Below are 19,905 nucleotides of genomic sequence, written 5' to 3' on the forward strand. Positions count from 1 at the left end.
CAGCTGGATAAACTCACCAAGCTTTTGGGAGCACACCCCCCCGTATTCTTAAATGTAATTTCTAGGTGCTTTGGTGGAGGGCTGACTTGCAACTTTTGGTTTTCGTTTTGAGTACTGTTGGCTAAAACAACTGCTTGTCATACATTGCTTTTTTTTAAAGAAGCTATTAACATTGTGTCTTTTTACTATTATGACGATATTAAGAATGAAAGTATTTTACAGCAGAAATTGTGTGCCTAGTGACATTTGTAACTCCTAAACAAAGTCCATGTATACAAGCTTAGCTTGAAAATACTGAGCTGCGTGTATTTTCTAGTGCCAGCAGCATTATTGTGCTTGACAAAAGCAGTTATAACCAATTTCTGAGGAATGACTTTTTTCCCCCTTTTTAGACAAAGATCTTCAAAACCTCTTCTTTCCCCATCACCCTTCCACCCACCTAAACAGAGAGGGTGGGCAGTTGATGGGTTGACCGGCTTCTAACTGACCAGAACAGTTACGGGTCAACACTTCCTTTGTGGGTTCTCCTCTTTTCTCCCCTCTTTCCCAAGTTGTAATAAGTGCCTCACCTCCATTTGGCACCTTGTCAGACATCCCAGCTAAGATGACAATTCCCCATGTGGGAGAATCAAATGGGAGGCGGGGTGGGGGGGCATCTCTATTACTCTGGCACAGTGTACTGTTGTGCTTATAAAGAGGATAACATTTGACAGGTTCTACAGCCATCAGTTTTCTATCCCACTAAATATAACTACATTGGGAAACAAGTGGATATTACTTCTCCTCAACCTCCCTTTGCAGAATAAATGGGGAATATTTTAACCCCATTTCAGTCCAGTCCATTGGGCTCATTTGCCGGCTGCATCTGAATAGAATATTGCAAGTCTCAAAACTATATATGAATTAATTCCAGTAAGATTATGCTCTAGTGATCTGCCCTGTACTGTTGTGGGCAAGACCTTTGCATAAATACACACGTTAAAAGACGTATTTAGTCAGAGTTGGTTTCTTTGTTTTGTTTTTTTGCCTTTTGTGTCACAACAAATTTACTTTCAATTTTTTTTGTTTTGTTTTCCTATATTGTTTTCTGGTGGTCATGTAATTGTTGAGCTTGCAATATTTCACTCTGCTTAGCAGCCCACCATAAATTCCTTTACTTTTTGTTCAGGCCCACTTCCCGATGGCTGGGAGCAAGGCATTACCCCAGATGGGGAGATTTACTACATAAACCACAAAAACAAGACCACCTCTTGGTTGGACCCAAGGCTTGATCCTCGCTATGGTAAGTGAGCCTTTGCTGCAGGTAATGCTTGACTTGTTTTTTAGCTGTCCGGCCAGTCTTTGTAGTATTCCTTGTGGAAAATTTTTAACTAAGCAGATTGCTGTATTTTGTTGTGCTAGTCTCTGACTGGCGGGAGCTAAATCAAAACAGTGTGCAGATCACTGAGCAGGTCAGGCTGGGAGGACATAAACTCTTTGAAGCTTTACAAGTGTTGACCTAACAACCACTATGGGCCCCAAACAGGAGAGCGGCTTTAACTCTTTCTTTGCCAGAGATGCTAAGCCTGTAATAACACAACAGTGTGTGCTTTTCATCTCACTAATCTGCCTTGCCTTTCCCAGATGAGTTAGTGACCATTCCAAAGAAATGAATAAATGTACCAGGTTTAACTCTGGTCAGTTGTTTGGCTGTTTTGATTCCAAAAACGATGTACTTAGTCTTTGTTGTTGTCCGTTCCAATGCACATTGTCACCTTCAGGTGTAATAAGGACTCTGGTGGAATTTAGTAGAGGAAGAATATCTTCCTGAAAATGATTATGTACTTGTTGAAGGGCGTCTGTTTGCTTTGGCGAACTGCTATATAGTACCTTGATGTGCTCAAGCTGCAGTCTTTTATTCCTGCTTTCCCCTGTGTGGGCCCACTGCTTGCGAGTATGCGCACAGTGCTGCCAAAGTATCCCAGACAGGCTTGAGTGTGTGCCAGGACTTTCTTTGCGGTCGGACACTTAATCTCTTCCAGGCCTTTTGAGTCAAAGAGCTCAAGTGTAACTGAAGGCAAAACTAAAGGGGGGGAGCATGTGTGCTGGTGCAGACTAGATCTAAAACAAGGCTAAATAGAGACAAGCTGTTAGTTGTATTGAACTTGAAAGAGTTTCCCTCTCGCATGTGAGGTCAGGGACATTATATTGTGGTTTTCATTTATTTTGTTCTGCAAGCCAAGAACATATTTTTTTTAAGTTGCTAACCTTCATTGGCAGCCTGAGCACTCTTTGTGCAACCAGTATGTTTTTTATATAGCTGGGTTCTTTTTACTGGTCCATGGTTACTAGGTGTAGTTTATAATGGCTAGAATTGGGTGAAACCAGTGTTGTGATTCTGGGTGAACACTGCTTTCTTCTTCTAATTTTTATAGGAGTGGATAGACCGATCCTTTGTTTAATTGTCTAGTTGACTTTTATTGGATATGACAAAATTAAACATCAAAAATATGCCATTTTTCCATGGCTGAATTAAAACATTGACATTAACCACAGTATAATCTGCCCTGCCATATTGACTATGCCAACCGAGCACTGAAGGTGGTATGTGGCATAATTCACTAAATTTAGAGACCAGATGTTTAGATCCCTCCTGAACAACTTATGCATTTTTTTTATACTTTGATTAAATTATTCAAATTTTTATGAACTCTCTTTCACTTCAACTTTGGAATGAAAATTACTAAGCCATCCAATTATGCATTTGATACACTGAAAAATAAAATGCAACCGTTTACTTGGTCATGAGTAAGGCGAGAACAGAATCTTTGTAGATGTTTGCTTGTGCGCACTTGTTTTTTCATGGGTGGGGGTTGGGGGGGAGGAGATGGGAGTATATTCCTGATCCGTAGTGCAACAAAAGCTGAGATCTGTTGCTTGGTCTACTTGGGGAATAAAGGAGGCAGTGTCTGTTTCCTGGTGGTCTGTATTGGTATTAGTTTTTGTTTTAGCTGTGTGGATGCCTGCATTTTATGGCCATGGAAATGAAACAAACTGCATGCTCATTTCTGCCATTTGCTTATGAGACCCAGTGGTGAAACAAAACACGATAGTCTAATACTCCTGTTTTAACATACTTTTCTAACTCGTAGTGCACCACTGCATTTGCAAAAATGGTCTCAAATGTTGTGTATAGTGCTAATGTCACTGAAGCATACAGGGGAGGCAAGTGGGGTATGGAGTGATATTGGAGCACAATAACTATATAAATGCTGCAGTGCAGTTGTTTGCTGCAATTTCCGTATTGCTTTTGTATTTATTGCTTTGAGAAACGAGAAAAATATTTTGAACTTCTGACTGCTCTGAGCTTGAAAAACTGAGTATGAATGTTCTAGTGCTGAGTTGTTGAGTGAGCCATTTGGCTCCACACCACCAATAAAACATTATCTGATGCCATGTGGTACGTATAAAGGAGGTGAATGCTCGTGCAGAGCTCCTCCCATATCTCCAATGGAGATCAGCAAGTATAACTGACCTGATCTGGAAAGCTCCACTTACACTGGAGTCCGCATTAGGTAGCACCATAAAGACGCCTGACACGTTAACTGGTATCTACCTCCCATGATAGGTGTAAACAATTTTACAACACCAAGTTATAGTCCAGCAATTTTATTTTAAATTCACAAGCTTTCGGAGACTTCCTCCTTCCTCAGGTGAACGATGTGGAAATATATTCCCATGATAGGGTATTTGCTGGTTGTGTGAATCTTGACATTTAGACTATTATCTGCCTTTTTGAATTGTTTTGTTTCATGATTTGATGGAAACCCTCACAGCATTGTACATAACTTTAATAGATTTCTATCACCTCAGAGCACACGCACTTTCCCCAGTGCTGCAGATTTAAGAATCTGATGAAGATATGCTTTCTTGCTTTCGATTATTTTATTGTACAATTCATCAGGAAGGTGGTGTACTTTGTAGTGCTTAATTAGCATCTTCCTTATCTCAAGATCGTGTTGGAATTGGCTGATTAATAAGGATCTGAATGGCTGCCTTCTGTGCTGTAAGATTCTATGATTCAGATATTGGTTTTGCTGTTAAGTGAAAAGGTGTTTCAAAAAGGCACTTTTAGTCAATGTAGTCAACTGATGACATACATTTCTCTCATTATTGACAGCATTCATCAAATGACCTGACCTCCATAGAGCAGTAGAAATACACAATTTTCAGGGGTCTCGCATACTGCTACTAGATCAGATGTTTCCTCCGTGGCCTGCTAAACATTCTGAGCCGCTTTAGTGCACCACCATTGTGACATGAAAAAACACTGCTGATATATGGAAATTACTGTGTTATGATTGGAAGTCTTTATTGGGGGAGCTAAAACTAAAAGTAGTTAACTTTTTAATTAAATCAAATTGCTTGAACTTGTTAAAATATTCAAGTTAAACATGTAAAGTATGGAGCATTGCATGCATTACCTATGCAGGAAAAGAAACTGGTCTCCATTTACCCAGTTGGCTTCCAACAGGCCCACAGGAAGCTAGTGACCAACTTCAATATAAAATGGGAGAGCGATGCAGGGAATTCAGTTTGGCATCACTCTCCCCGAACACTAGGTGTAATGTAAAATGGCCCGAGAAGGAACCAAAGCTTTGCCAACCACTTCTTTTTGCTATTGAAAAAAAATCTTCCATCCTCTTCCTACTAAGACCTCTTGAGTGTAACATACACTTGAGTTTTATATGTCGAGAATGTGTACACTCTACATAATTCTATATATTTTTTAAAGAGATGAATCACAAGTAAATCTGAGCATATGTTGGAAATGTATAATAAGCACACAAAAAAGGGCTAAATATTGATGAATTTCAGGTAAACATGTTAAGCATTCATGTGTCTTACATGGTAATATCATGGCCTGGGTCATGACAGTGGATGTTTAATTCCAACATCTATGCAGAGGTAGTTTGGGGAAATGCTCTTAGTACACTTCTGTCCCTCTTTGTCAGTGATCTACTGGATCTCAAATAATGTACTTTTTGCTGATGGTGGTACATTATACACTGCAATAACTCCCCAAGTAACCTACTACAAGTCAATAGTTTGATTTGGAATAGTCAGCTAACAAAATAAATGGTGTGTTTTGTGCTGAGAAAATTTAAGTGCATTACTGTTGAAAAAGCTTGACTACCTGTCTTTTTTAATAAGCTCTCTTCTGTTATAAACATTCATGTTCTACAAACCTTAAATTAACCCAGTGATAAAATATTGTAGTCTACTTGGAAAATTGTGGGGAGAATATCTACTCTGCTGCTAGACTCTCCAGTAATTAGCTAAACCAGTGAAAGCAAAGCATGTTTGTGAATGGAGCTATATCGACATGACAAAGGGTCACAAGCACAGTGCTATTAAGGGTCTGTGCTGGCATCTTTGCTGTTTACAATATAAATGATTTGGAGTTGAGATCAGAAACAAAGTTGACTAAGTTTGCAGATGTCACCAAATTAAGGGGTGACGTTCAAACAATAGGGAAGAGGCAAGCCAAATACAAAGGGATCTGCATAAGTTGGGAAGGTTTTATGTGGCAAATGGTAATTAATGTGGATAAATGCAAATTTGTGAGACAAAAAAAAACAGAAATAAATTAAATGACTGCAAGATGCACAACATGACATGGGAACGGGGGTCTGGGAATATTGGTGGATAAATAACTGAGAGCAATAGCACAATGTGTGGCAGCAGTAAGAAGAGATAAGTGGATTTTGGGATGTGCGGCCAGAGGGATAGAGGAGGTGAATCCCAAGAGGTGATGGTGAATCTGTATATGGTACTGATATGGTGACACCTGGAGTAATCTGAACCGTTTTGGTCACTACTACAGCAGGCATTGGACTTTCGCTTTTGGTACTGCCAGAATGGCGACTGTCTTGTGCACTCCTATGTTTTGTTGGTATTCAAGCAACTAAAATCTGGATCAGTTTGGCTTACTACATGTTGGTTCATTCTCTCAAGCACCAAGCCATCAGTCCTTTGTAAGGACAGCACTCCGGAGTCCTGCATCTTAACATTCTGTAACAATCCAAAATTAGGTTTTCTTGATGGATTAGTGGGGAACCACGCTACATGGTAGGTACTGAGCAATACAGACCAGAAAGGTCCCAGGTTAAATTCCTGCTCTGTAAAGAGTTGAAGGATCTAAGTGCCACTGCATGGGTGATAGTAAGGAATTGTAGTTGGCCTCGGTGTTTTCAGGTTTGTTGAGCACACATGATGGTCTAGTAAAGGAAACACAAGAATTTTCAGGACAGTATAAGACCACTGTGGTCAGTCTAACCTGTCCCAGTGTCGTCTTTGAATAGTGCCATTGGATCTTTTACATCCACCCTGGTAAAAGGGCAGATGGAGCCTTGGTTAAATGTCTCATTCAAAGGATGGCACTTCTGACAGTCCAGCACTCCCCTCAGTACTGCACTGAAATGTCAACCTACATTATGTGCTCAGGTTTATGGTGTGGGGCTTGAACCCATAACCTACTGACTCAGGTCAGAATGCCATCACTGAGCCATGGCTGAAATTCGAGAGCATGAGAAAATAACTCTTTTGTCCCTGTTATCGCCTCCTTATTTAATACTGAAAATTTGCCTTAATTGATTTGGCAGTTATTGACCCATTCTTGTTATCTGGAGCAAGGTTACTCTAAGGTTGCACAAATCTCCAAATCTTTGCTTGCAAGACCTGTCCTTGATGCCATATAGGAGAATTCATGTCTGACAGATTAGATATCCTAGCATCTTGACTAACAGTTCAGTTCATAGTATTATTGTAGGTACAGCACAGGAGGAGGCCATTCGGCCCATCGTGCCTGTGCCAGCTCTTCGAAAGAGCTATCCAATTAGTCCCATTCCCCTGCTCTTTCCCCATAACCCTGTAATTTTTTTCCTTTCAAGTATTTATCCAATTTCCTTTTTGAAAGTTACTATTGAATCTGCTTCCACCACCCTTTCAGGCAGTGCATTCCAGATCATTACAACTTACTGTGTCTTTAAAAAAAAAAGTTTCCTCATGTCGCCTCTGACTCTTTTGCCAATCACCTTAAATCTGTGTGCTCTGGTTACTGATCCTTCTGCCACTGGAAACAGTTTCTCCTCATTTACTGTGTCAAAACTGTTCATGATTTTGAACACCTCTATCAAATCTCCCTGTAACCTTCTGTTCTAAGGAGAACAACCTCAGTCTCTCCACATAACTGAAGTCCCTCATCCCTAGCATTATTATAGTAAATCTCTTCTGCACATTCTCTAAGGCCTTGACATCTTTCCTAAAGTGTGGTGCCCAGAACTGAACACAATACTCCAGCTGAGGCCTAACCAGTGTTTTATAAAGGATTAGCATAACTTCCTCACTTTTGTACTCTGTGCCTCTATTAATAAAGCCCAACATCCCCATATGCTTTTTCAACAGCCCTCTCAACTTGTTCTGCCACCTTCAAAGATTTGTGTATGTGCACCCCAGGTCTCTCTGTTCCTGCACCCCCTTTAAAATAGTACAGTTTAGTTTATATTGCCTCTCCTCATTCTTCCTACCAAAATGCATCACTTCTCACGTCTCTGCATTAAATTTCATCTGTCATGTGTCTGCCCATTTCACCAGTCCGTCTATGTCTTCCTGAAGTCTGTTACTATCCTCCACATTGTTTACTACATGATGTAAAATGCAGTTAGCTCCACAAACTACAAAAGCTATATGGGAGAAAAATCAATATCTGGGAGTGGGTTAAACTAGTCAACTCGATCTAATAAGTTCAATAGGAGCACCAGATGTGTTCATCCGTGTTTCAACTACAGATGGAACGGAGTAAATTCATTTGTGCTGTTTACACAGCACTTTGAATTTCAACTGACTCCTGTCTACTGAAATTGGAACATAAGAACAGGAGTAGGCCATTTAGCCCCTCGAGCCTGTTCCGCCATTCAATTAGATCATGTCTGATCTGTACCTCAACTCCATTTACCTGACTTTGATCTATAATCCCTTGATACCATTACCTAACAAAAATCTATCAACCTCAATCTTGAAAGTTTCAATTGACCTAGCATCCACAGCTGGGTCAATTGAAAGGGAGAGTTCCAGATTTCGACTATCCTTTATGTGAAGAAATGGTTCATGATGTGACTCCTGAATGGCCTGGCTCTAATTTTAAGATTATGCCGCAAGATTAAAAAGAAAAAAAACTGGTTCCAAAATTAGTATAAAATAGCTTGATTTTTCAATTCCCAGTAGTTTCCTGTTTGTCTGACACATACAAACCCTGGCGTTTGATACAGTCCAGTGCTTGTCCTGGTCCAGGGTACTGGGTCGAGTATACACACCAACGATGTGAAATTAGCAGTTTTTTCTAAAAGCTGCCTTGATCTGACTTCTGAATTTTGGGAATTAAATGATCTTAACTAAATAATAAAAAAAAGAATCTTCCAAGTGCCACAATTTTCATTGGAGTGTACTAATTTTTCTTGGGGAGGAGGAGAACAATGAACCCAATGAAACTACATTGTCTAAAGCACTACTTCTGCGTGAAATCACTATCTCAACAAACGCTTGGTGAAACTGCTTATTTTTATTCATCTGGAAGTGGAAGCAGTACTGATTAAAGCTCTTTAAAATTGCGCTTAGTGGAGTGGGGTTTTTTTTTAAAGAAAGGATCTTCTAAGTGACCAAACTTAGCGAATCGAGTACGTTTATTCTGCGGTTGACAGAGGCCAGCGCACTGGGAGCCGACCACCCTAGTGACACACTAAGCGCAATATGAAAGTAGCTTATAAGTAACTCAGTGACCCCTGAGATGATTGTGACAAAAGGACATGGCATAAGCTAATTTACACAAACCACTGATCCCTTTTCTGGGTACTTGTTGGTTTTTATTAGTTTCAGACCATTGTGTCCACTGACTGGAAACTATGGCCTGTAATGGTGCAAAACTAGTTCTTAAGCTCTGCAGCAAAAATAAACTTGCTGGAATCAATCTCATTAATATAATGTTAGCCAATATCCTTCTTAGTGTGTCAAACATGTGGTTTCTGTAATGTGTGATGATTTAAATCCTTCGCAGGATGATAAAAGGTTTACAGTAACTTCAGTCAGTAGAGGACATACTCCTGAATTTGGAGGCTGAATCTGGGTTCAATCTGTTAATTGGGCTTCTTCCTAGATCATCCAGAAAAGCACAATAAAGACATTGCACAATATATTATGCAGTACAATGTGAAAGTTCTTGGATGATTCCCTATGTTGCTCTTTGGTTCATTTTGTGTCTGATGTAAAACCCTTTCATGAGGTGATCAGAACATAGCTGTAAATCTAAATAGTTCTTGTTGAAGGTAGTAATAAAGTAATTTATCCCTGTGTGTGGAGCAGAATTTTGTGATTATTTTCTGAAGTGGGCTCTTTATTTAATGAGGAAGTTGTTGGTGCTGCTTCAGGGCTTTGACCACCACAGTTGGGTCTTTTGTTCTGCAGGTTTTAACTTCGTAAATTGTACTAAAAGTCTTGAAAATAGTCATTTAGTGCTACATTGATGGCGAAGCAGCCCAATAATCACCCCATCACAAGGTAAAGGCCAGTCACATGATTACAGAGAAACGAAGGATGAATGTGGGAGGTGAAGCAGTTAATGGTGGGTGGGATAATTAATATGGGCCCACATAGCCTGGAGTAATGGCCTGTTTATAATAAGAACTCAGGATGCAACAATCAGGAGCTGTGACTGATTAATGATGAGACTTAATCTATTTAAATTGGAGTGAATAAGAAGGTGTGTAATTTGTGAGAAGACTCCAGTGGAATTGAGTTTAAATGCTAGATAAGTACTTCAGAATGGCCTGATATCAATGGGCTTGTTTTGCTAACACAGGCAGTGACCGTTATGATTTGGAGCTTCCCAGAAGACTCTTGTGCCATGATGGTAACAATTACACTAGCACCATATCGCAGCCTGAAATGCTTAATTTCCTATTCAGTAAAAGGGAAGCTTGTCTTTATTTAAAGGAAGCAAGGCACAAGTGTACTTTACTGCCTCTTCCCATAGGACTGCGTGGAAATCAAGAGCCTCATCCTTTCTAACATTCTGGAGGCTGTTGCTGTTTGCCTGTTTACAGTAACACTAAAATTGTAAAATTGAAATTGTTTGTCTTTTCAGAGGGTCCAAATGAAACCAAAAATGTTGTTTGTTATGCTTCTAGCATATTGATCATGCATATAAGCTCCTATCTTCAGTTTCAAATTGAGTTCATTTGAAATATAGCAAACTGCAAGTTTGTTGCCTCACTGAGAGCCTGCATGTCTACATCAGATTGCAGATCAGAAGTTGATTGAATCTATGCCAGAGGCATGTAGATGCTGGTGTAGCGCCTGTCTTGATTTCCCTTGGAAATATCACCTGCAAATATGGGGCCCTGTATGGTGAAGATACCCTGCTCTACCTCTCTGCTTCCTCCATCGGTCTAAGAGTTGTTGCCATATTCTCCCACTGCCTATCCGACATTTAGGGCTCAGTTTTGAAACGGTGGCGGGTTGGGGGGGGGTGGTGGGGTTGAAGGTGTGCGTGGCAAACGCGAATTTAAAAAAAACTTACCTTTTCCGATGCAGTCGCGATATAATTGATGGCGATTAAAGTTCTTTCTGGGTTTCGCTCCCGGCAGCCAGCCTGATTGACAGGCTGGCTGCCGACAGGAGCTGCAACGCCGAGGATGGGGGGAGAGGGGTGGGGGAAGAGAAAGAGAAAGAGAGAGAGAGAGAGAGCGAGACGTCATCCGGAGCTGGAACAGAGAGTGGAAGATGCTGAATATCGGGGAGGGCGGGGGGAAGAGAGGGGAAGATCGGTGGGGGGACATTGGGGGGGAAGAGGGGGCGATCGGAGAGGGACGTCGGGGGGGGGGGGGGGGAAAGAGAGGTAGATCGGAGAGGGACGTCGGGGGGGGGGGGGGAAAGAGGGGTAGATCGGAGAGGGACGTCGGGGGGGGGGGGGGAAAGAGGGGTAGATCGGAGAGGGACGTCGGGGGGTGGGAAGAGGGGTAGATCGGAGAGGGACGTCGGGGGGGGGGGAAGAGGGGTAGATCGGAGAGCGACGTCGGGGGGGGGGAAGAGGGGTAGATCGGAGAGGGACGTCGGGGGGGGGGGGAAGAGGGGTAGATCGGAGAGGGACATCGGGGGGGGGGGAAGAGGGATAAATCGGAGAGGGACGTCGGGATGGGGGGGGAAGAGGGATAGATCGGAGAGGGACGTCGGGATGGGGGGGGGGGAAGAGGGATAGATCGGAGAGGGACATCGGGATTGGGGGGGGGGGGAAGAGGGATAGATCGGAGAGGGACGTCGGGGGTGGGGGGGAAGAAGGATAGATCGGAGAGGGACGTCGGGGGGGGGGGAAGAAGGATAGATCGGAGAGGGACGTCGGGGGGGGGGGGGGGGGGGAAGAAGGATAGATCGGAGAGGGACGTCGGGGGGGGGGGGGAAGGAATAGATCGGAGAGGGACGTCGGGGGGGGGGGGGAAGGGATAGATCGGAGAGGGACGTCGGGGTGGGGGGGAAGAGGGATAGATCGGAGAGGGACGTCGGGGGGGGGGGCGGGGGAGAGGGATAGATCGGAGAGGGACGTCGGGGGGGTGGGGGCAAAGAGGGATAGATCGGAGAGGGACGTCGGGGTGGGGGGGAAGAGGGATAGATCGGAGAGGGACGTCGGGGGGGGGGGGGGGGGGAAGAGGGATAGATCGGAGAGGGACGTCGGGGTGGGGGGGGGGGGAAGAGGGATAGATCGGAGAGGGACGTCGGGGGGGTGGGGGGGAAAGAGGGATAGATCGGAGAGGGACGTCGGGGGGGGGGTGGGGGGGAAAGAGGGATAGATCGGAGAGGGACGTCGGGGGGGGGGGGGGGGGAAGAGGGATAGATCGGAGAGGGACGTCGGAGGGGGGGGGAAGAGGGGGAGGTCGGAGGGGGGGGGGAAGAGGGGGAGATCGGAGGGGGGGGGAAGAGGGGGAGATCGGAGGGGGGGGGAAGAGGGGGAGATCGGAGGGGGGGGGAAGAGGGGGAGATCGGAGGGGGGGGGAAGAGGGGGAGATCGGAGGGGGGGGGAAGAGGGGGAGATCGGGAGGGGGGGGGAAGAGGGGGAGATCGGGAGGGGGGGGAAGAGGGGGAGATCGGGAGGGGGGGGAAGAGGGGGAGATCGGGAGGGGGGGGGGAAGAGGGGGAGATCGGGAGGGGGGGGGGAAGAGGGGGAGATCAGGAGGGGGGGGAAGAGGGGGAGATCGGGAGGGGGGGGAAGAGGGGGAGGGAAGAGGGGGAGATCGGGAGGGGGGGGGGAAGAGGGGGAGATCGGGAGGGGGGGGGGAAGAGGGGGAGATCGGGAGGGGGGGGGAAGAGGGGGAGATCGGAGGGAGGGGGAAGAGGGGGAGATCGGGAGGGGGGGGGAAGAGGGGGAGATCGGGAGGGGGGGGGAAGAGGGGGAGATCGGGAGGGGGGGGGAAGAGGGGGAGATCGGGAGGGGGGGGAAGAGGGGGAGATCGGGAGGGGGGGGGGAAGAGGGGGAGATCGGGAGGGGGGGGGGAAGAGGGGGAGATCGGGAGGGGGGGGAAGAGGGGGAGATCGGGAGGGGGGGGGAAGAGGGGGAGGGAAGAGGGGGAGATCGGGAGGGGGGGGGAAGAGGGGGAGATCGGGAGGGAGGGGGAGATCGGGAGGGGGGGGGGAAGAGGGGGAGATCGGGAGGGGGGGGGAAGAGGGGGAGATCGGGAGGGAGGGGGAGATCGGGAGGGGGGGGGAAGAGGGGGAGATCGGGAGGGGGGGGGAAGAGGGGGAGATCGGGAGGGGGGGGGAAGAGGGGGAGATCGGGAGGGGGAGGGAAGAGGGGGAGATCGGGAGGGGGGGGGGAAGAGGGGGAGATCAGGAGGGGGGGGGGGGAGAGGGGGAGATCGGGAGGGGGGGGGGAAGAGGGGGAGATCGGGAGGGGGGGGGGGAGAGGGGGAGATCGGGAGGGGGGGGGGGGGAGAGGGGGAGATCGGGAGGGGGGGGGGAGAGGGGGAGATCGGAAGAGGGGGAGATCGGGAGGGGGGGGGGGGGAAGAGGGGGAGATCGGAAGAGGGGGAGATCGGGAGGGGGGGGGGAAGAGGGGGAGATCGGGAGGGGGGGGGGGAAGAGGGGGAGATCGGAAGAGGGGGAGATCGGGAGGGGGGGGGGAGATCGGAAGAGAGGGAGATCGGGAGGGGGGGGGGGGAAGAGGGGGAGATCGGGAGGGGGGGGGGGAAGAGGGGGAGATCGGGAGGGGGGGGGGAAGAGGGGGAGATCGGGAGGGGGGGGGGAAGAGGGGGAGATCGGGAGGGGGGGGGGAAGAGGGGGAGATCGGGAGGGGGGGGGGAAGAGGGGGAGATCGGGAGGGGGGGGGGAAGAGGGGGAGATCGGGAGGGGGGGGGGAAGAGGGGGAGATCGGGAGGGGGGGGGGAAGAGGGGGAGATCGGGAGGGGGGGGGGGAAGAGGGGGAGATCGGGAGGGGGGGGGGAAGAGGGGGAGATCGGGAGGGGGGGGGAAGAGGGGGAGATCGGGAGGGGGGGGGGGAAGAGGGGGAGATCGGGATGGGGGGGAAGAGGGGGAGATCGGGGGGGGGAAGAGGGGGAGATCGGAGGGGGGGAAGAGGGGGACATCGGAGAGGGCGAGATCGGAGGGGGGGGGAAGAGGGCGAGATCGGAGGGGGGGGGAAGAGGGGGACATCGGAGGGGGGGAAGAGGGGGACATCGGAGAGGGGGACATCGGGGGGGAGGAGGGGGACATCGGAGAGGGGGACATCGGGGGGGAGGAGGGGGACATCGGAGAGGGGGACATCGGGGGGGAGGAGGGGGACATCGGAGAGGGGGGGAAGAGGGGGAGGAGGAGGGGGAGATCGGGGGGGGAGAGGGGGAGGAGGAGGGGGAGATCGGAGAGGGGGACATCGGGGGGGGGGGGAAGAGGGGGAGATCGGAGAGGGGGACATCGGGGGGGGAAGAGGGGGAGATCGGGAGGGGGGGGGGAGATCGGGAGGGGGGGGGGAGATCGGGAGGGAGGGGGGGGGAGATCGGGAGGGAGGGGGAGATCGGGAGGGGGGGGGGAAGATCGGGAGGGGGGGGGAAGATCGGGAGGGGGGGGGGAAGATCGGGAGGGGGGGGGGAAGATCGGGAGAGGGGGGGAAAGATCGGGGGAGGGGGGGGAAGAGGGGGAGATCGGAGGGGGGGGAAAGGGGGGGAGATCGGGGGGGGGGAAAGGGGGACATCGGAGAGGGGACATCGGGGGGGGGAATAGGGGGAGATCGGAGAGGGGACATCGGGGGGGGGAATAGGGGGAGATCGGAGAGGGGGAGATCGGGAAGAGGGGGAGATCGGGAGATCGGGAAGAGGGGGAGATCGGAGAGGGGGACATCGGGGGGGGGGGGGAGGTAGGTTTATTTTGTTTCTTTTTGCCTGCTCCGGCCTTTCATGCCTGGTTTCACCCGGCGTGAATCAAAAGCCGTGGGAAAGCCGCCCAGGTAAGTTTAAAATTGTTTCAACTATCTACGACGTTAGAAATAAAGTACCTCAATGAGGTACATTTGGTTCCTTAACTATCATCCTGCCGGCTTTAATTGCTAGCGGGACTTGTGGATTCGTGAAGCGCGCGCGCACAGGCGCGTCTGTGGGAAACCCGGAAGTCGGCGGGTCAGAGCCGGCTTCCGAATCCGCTCGGGATTTTTGCGGTCCCCAACGCAACCGCAATTTGATTTTAAAATTGAGCCCTTAAAAGTTGAATGAGACAAAATTTCCTCCGACTAATGGGTTCCCACTAGCACCTATGTGCCTGTGGCCTTGACTCCATTAACTTCTCCAGCTGTCACCTCGGGCCAAGTCAGGGGGTACGGAACTTTGGCACACTGCGTGACCAAAAGTTTAGTTTTTTCACCCACAAGCCACCCCATTTATTAAAACTGTTTTCTTCTACCACTGCAAAGTCACTTACTTCTGCTTCTACCTCACATCCTCAGCTGCTGAAACTCTAGTCCATACCTTCCTCGCCTTGAGGCTTGACTTCTCTAATGCGCTCTGAGCCCACCTCTCTACCTCAATCTTCTACAAGCTTTAGCTCATTCAAAACACCACAGTGTCGTCACTTCACAAAATCCCACACTCTGATTACCACATGTTCTTCCAGTTCCACTGGTTCCCGTTGCTCTATCAAATTGATTTCAAAATTCTCAGCATTGCTTTCAAACCTCTCCTTAACTTCATCCCTTTGCATCTTAGTCATCTCCTCTGGCTTTATGTCTCTGCATGCATCCTCTGCTCCTCTAACACTTGGTTGCTTCTTGTCCCAAACTCCCTCTGCTCCACTGTTGGTGGCAACTAGTGCTATCTTTTGGAGTTCCCTGTGATGGTTTTCAGCCCCTCTGCATTTTTGAAAACTGTGCTACTCTGCATCTGACCCACTTTCCCTTCAAAAATCTTCCTGCTCCACCCCATGGTTCATCTTTCACTACTGCTCCCAGTTCCTGCCTGATGCTGTTGCTGCTCTGGGGGATCAAACTGTGTTGCTTGAAATTCCTGATTTCTCAAAATGATTAAGAGATCAGAACTTCCTGCCTAGAGCATGTATCTGTTGGAGCAGCAAGTTGTTATGATCTGGAATGCATTGCCTGAAAGGATGGTGCAAGCAGATTCAGTAATAACATCCAATTCCCTTTTGAAAAAGTACTAGAAGGGGAAAAATTTACAAGGCTATGGGGAAAGAGCAGGGGATGGGACTAATTGGATAACTCTTTCAAAGATCCGGCACAGGCACGATGCCCTCCTTCAGATGAAACATTAAAACTGAAGCTCCGTCTTCCCTCTCGGATGGACATGAAAAAATCCCATGGCTCTATTTCAAATATTTATCCCTCAACCAACATCAATAAAACAGATTACCTGGTTATTATTACATTGCTGTTTGTGGGACCTTGCTGTGCACAAATTAGCTGCTGTGTTTCCTACATTACAATGGTAATTACACTTCAAGAGTACTTCATTGGCTGTAAAGCGCGTTGGAACATCCTGAGTTCATAAAAGACGCTACATAAATGCAAGTTCATTCTTTCATATTGCTATCTGGATTATTAGGTGTGGAAACCTTTTGTTCCTAAGCCAAATGTTCTAATGGGAAGTGCATGTTGTGTGTGTTGTCAACTATATAACAGCATTAGGAAATTTATTTTTTGCTCTTCCACTGGCAAAGGCTGCTTTGTCTAGCATGTTACCTCAGCAAGATTGAGGTTTTTCAAAAACTGATATGTATGGGAATCTATGATGTTTAGAGAATAGCTTTAACAAGACAGCTGTAAATGAAATGAAGTGGCATGAACTGTAGGTGGCTGTAAACAAAAAAATTCCTGCTAAGTTTCAATGCCTTTTCTCACATTCCATCTTTCTCTAACCAAATTTGATTCCTCACAGAGGTGATGGCGAACAACCAGATGGTGCTGCTTATGTTTTCATTAGAAATGTTGATAGCGTGAGCCGAGGAAACTGCATGCAATTTGATATAAATTGCCAAATTTGCTTGGAGAACAAAAGGATTGCTGGTATGGGAAATGGAAATATTTAGTAGTGCAGCATTCTGTGGATGAAGAGCAAGATTTGTTAGTATAGAGGGAGCTTTTAATGCGCAATCTGACAGTGCTGCACCGGACCTGGGAGTGCTTGATGTTAACACTAGATTCTCAAAATGCTCCTTTTTGAACCATGTGTGATGTTAGGAAAGGTTAAACTAGGAAACCTGTTTGAAAATCTCTGTGGAGCTCATTAACAGCAGTTTAAACAAATGGTCCCAGTTAACTACCTCCTATATGCACGACTCTTGGCTCCACTGTTGATCACCATTTATTGGTTATGGCAAAAGCACACAAAGCAAATGGGTCAGGGTGCGATCTGAATAATGTCTTTCAGTGGTCTCTCATCAGAGGGAACCAAAGGGTCAGTCCTGATTCTTTGATCTGAGTTGAGCTGACTGTAATGATTTCCACACAGTAAACAACATACTTCATATATTGTTATGTAGTAGGAAATGAAGAAAGAGCAACAATGAGGTATTGGCTCAATTTTTTAAAACCAATCTTAAAAAAAAATCAAATGACTAATTCAAAGCTACTGCAAAATGGCTTAAATGGTCAGTTAATATGACAGATTTAATTTTAAATTGCAGGTGTGTGTTTGTAGTGTGTTGAATAAAAAACCTTTACAGAGTGACTAGGGGCCTTGAAAGGGTCCTAAAAGGTCTCAAACTTTTTTAAAAATATACTTATTCTCTAAAATACAAAGCTCGTCAGGGGTTTTGTCTCCTGATAAAATCACCACATCATGCAGAGCAGTTTTACCAACTGGAGTATGAAAGTGGCTGCCAAGAAACCTAGATGTTCCTGCTATCCTGACGGAGCGAAGTTTTGCATTGCTCCCCCAATACTACAGCATTTTCACTTAACCTTGTAATGATTCTCCAGTGATTGGCGAAGGGAGAAGGTTGAGGGACAAGGATGTTGGAGTCATCTTAAATGTATATGCATATAGCAAACTCGCACATGCAGTCTCATTTGGGCTGCTCACCATCATGGTGTTTTTTGCTGATTCTGCTACTTATGGTCTGGAGGTTATTCATGGGTCTGATTTGGAAATACAAAAAGATGGGTTTTCAAATTCTAATCATACAAAATTGTGATATCTGGAGTGGCAAACAGGAGCTGGATTAATGGTTAATTTGCCTCCTATTTGATGCAATAAATGGGATCCAAGAGGATATCTGAGCCTGCTGAAAAAGATTCCGTGAAAATACAGTATGTCAAGAAAAATAAGTATAAATAAAAATACCAATTTCTTGTTGGTTATCCAACTTCAGTGCAAGTTAGTTTTTCATAGTTGGAAAAGTAACTGCTCAGGTGATTTATTCAGCTGGTCAATCTCTGGCTTACTGCTATTGAGCTGAATAGAGACTAAATTTTTCTTGGTCATGGACAGTAACAGCAGCAACTGAAGCCAGAATTTTGACCAGCAAAAAAAATGAATATTTTCTTGGGAGGAGAAAACTTAAGTGACTTTCTTCCTCCACTGTTTGATGGGGAAGTAGGCAGTTAACTGTTTGGTTTACATTTTACCATGGCTGATCGAAAACCAGACATCAAAAGTCCAACTAGTTCAAATTTAAAGAAAAGTGAATGCTAAAAAACCAAAAAAACACTGGTAGTACACAGCAGGTTCGTTAGTATTGGAAAGAAAAAGATAGGCGAAATGTTTTCAGTTAGAATAATGTGATTTGTGCCATTCTGCAAAGGACGACTGAATATACTAGTTTTCTTCCAATAGTGCTCTTTTCAAAAATACTGCTTGGTAGTTATATAGTACAACTTCAATTATGGAAATGTTATGAGGATTATGTTTCGCACCTGCTGTAATATTCTGTACTTTTGTGCTTCCTGTTTTGTTTCTTTAAGTTTGAAAGTGCTTGGTTTGGAATTATTTTCCAGTATATGTGCTGTGTGTATGTATATGTGTGTATGTGTTGTCATTGTGTCCCTGAAGTTTTATTGTACTACACTTCTGCTGAATAATAAATTCAGAAGTAGAGTATTGTAGAACCTTAGGGATACTCGCGAGACATGTCCACAACCCTTAAATATCAACCCTTAATGATTTGGTACCAAATTTTAGTATGATGAAAGTATAACAGATTCACTGTGGCATGCAGCCCAAAATGGACTCACTGACTATATCCAGTATCAACTGGGTGCAGGACATGGCCAAAAGCCTTGATTGGAGATTGATTATTTTGACAGTGAGTCGGATGTGTCCAGTTCAGAACTTATAAATAGGTCTTTCAAATTATGAGGTTGGAATATTGAAACCCAGATACTCTGGGACATTCAAGGATGTCTGAGTTGTGTAGTTGCAGTCCAGAGGTTTAAAAAAACCTATAGTTTTCTGGCATTTCTGGGAAATAGTTGTATTTAGTTCAAATTGGGGGCTACTTCTGGCATGCTAGATTCTCCAGGATTGGCTAGTAACACTATGTAACTCGTAATCCAGATATAACCTAGAATAACACTGTATGAATTAAGCCTTTGTTTCATTATCTTGGTCTTTTATTTTGGACAACAGCAATGGACCAACAGAGACTGACTCAAAGTGCTCCTGTCAAACCACCTTCATCCATGGGTCCTCATAGTCCTCATAGCCCACAAGGAGGGGGAATATCAGGCTCCAACAAACAGCAACAGATGAGGCTGCAACAGCTCCAGTTTGAGAAAGAGAGACTTCGACTGAAACACCAAGAGCTCCTACGACAGGTAAGGCCCTGATTCAGCAGTGAAGTAAAATGTAACAATGTTACTGTAACCAGTAACTTTAGGAAACCAAACTAATATCACATTTACAAGAGATTGACTTCCATTCAAATCACATTGATTCAAACTAAGTTCAGTTTTCTAGCATTTGCAAGATTCAATTTGTTAGAATTACTCACTGACACTAATCCGGACTAACATTGCTGTCATCAGTACCGTCGTCTTAAACTGGCAATGGACTGATTTTTGTGTTAAACATTTATTTTTCCTTTCCTCAATACTCAGTGCTGTCATTGGATGGGACTGCAGCCAGTTTAAAAACAGACACATTCTCATTATGGTTGGTATCTACTGAATTATCTCTAGATCTTTTTACTGGAACAGCACTTCCCCCTTGCTTCAATGCAAGTATAAATAAATATTTTAAAAAACTGAAATGGGCTGTATAGCTCTCCCAATGTCTGTCAGTAAATGCGCCGCATGCTATAATACTGACTCAGGCAGCCAAGGTAGGTGTCTCGTTCAATTTGTGATCCGTGCTGTGTTAGCTGAGCTCAACCAGGACAGCATTGGTG

At 46.0% G+C, this 19,905-nt stretch overlaps 1 protein-coding gene across 2 annotated transcripts in view; it reads left to right on the plus strand.

Moving 5' to 3' along the window:
* yap1 (Yes1 associated transcriptional regulator) overlaps positions 1 to 19,905 on the plus strand; it is a 131,208-nt gene that overhangs the window by 90,620 nt on the left and 20,683 nt on the right. Inside the window, exons 3-4 of one of the 2 annotated variants that reach the window (XM_067986396.1) lie at positions 1,169 to 1,282; positions 19,146 to 19,333. In XM_067986396.1, the coding sequence (XP_067842497.1) occupies positions 1,169 to 1,282; positions 19,146 to 19,333 (302 nt within the window). The remainder of the gene's footprint in view (positions 1 to 1,168; positions 1,283 to 19,145; positions 19,334 to 19,905) is intronic. The other variant, XM_067986397.1, reaches the window with a different exon arrangement.

The sequence above is a fragment of the Heptranchias perlo genome, chromosome 6 (genome assembly GCF_035084215.1).
Source record: "Heptranchias perlo isolate sHepPer1 chromosome 6, sHepPer1.hap1, whole genome shotgun sequence".
Classification (NCBI taxonomy): domain Eukaryota; kingdom Metazoa; phylum Chordata; class Chondrichthyes; order Hexanchiformes; family Hexanchidae; genus Heptranchias; species Heptranchias perlo.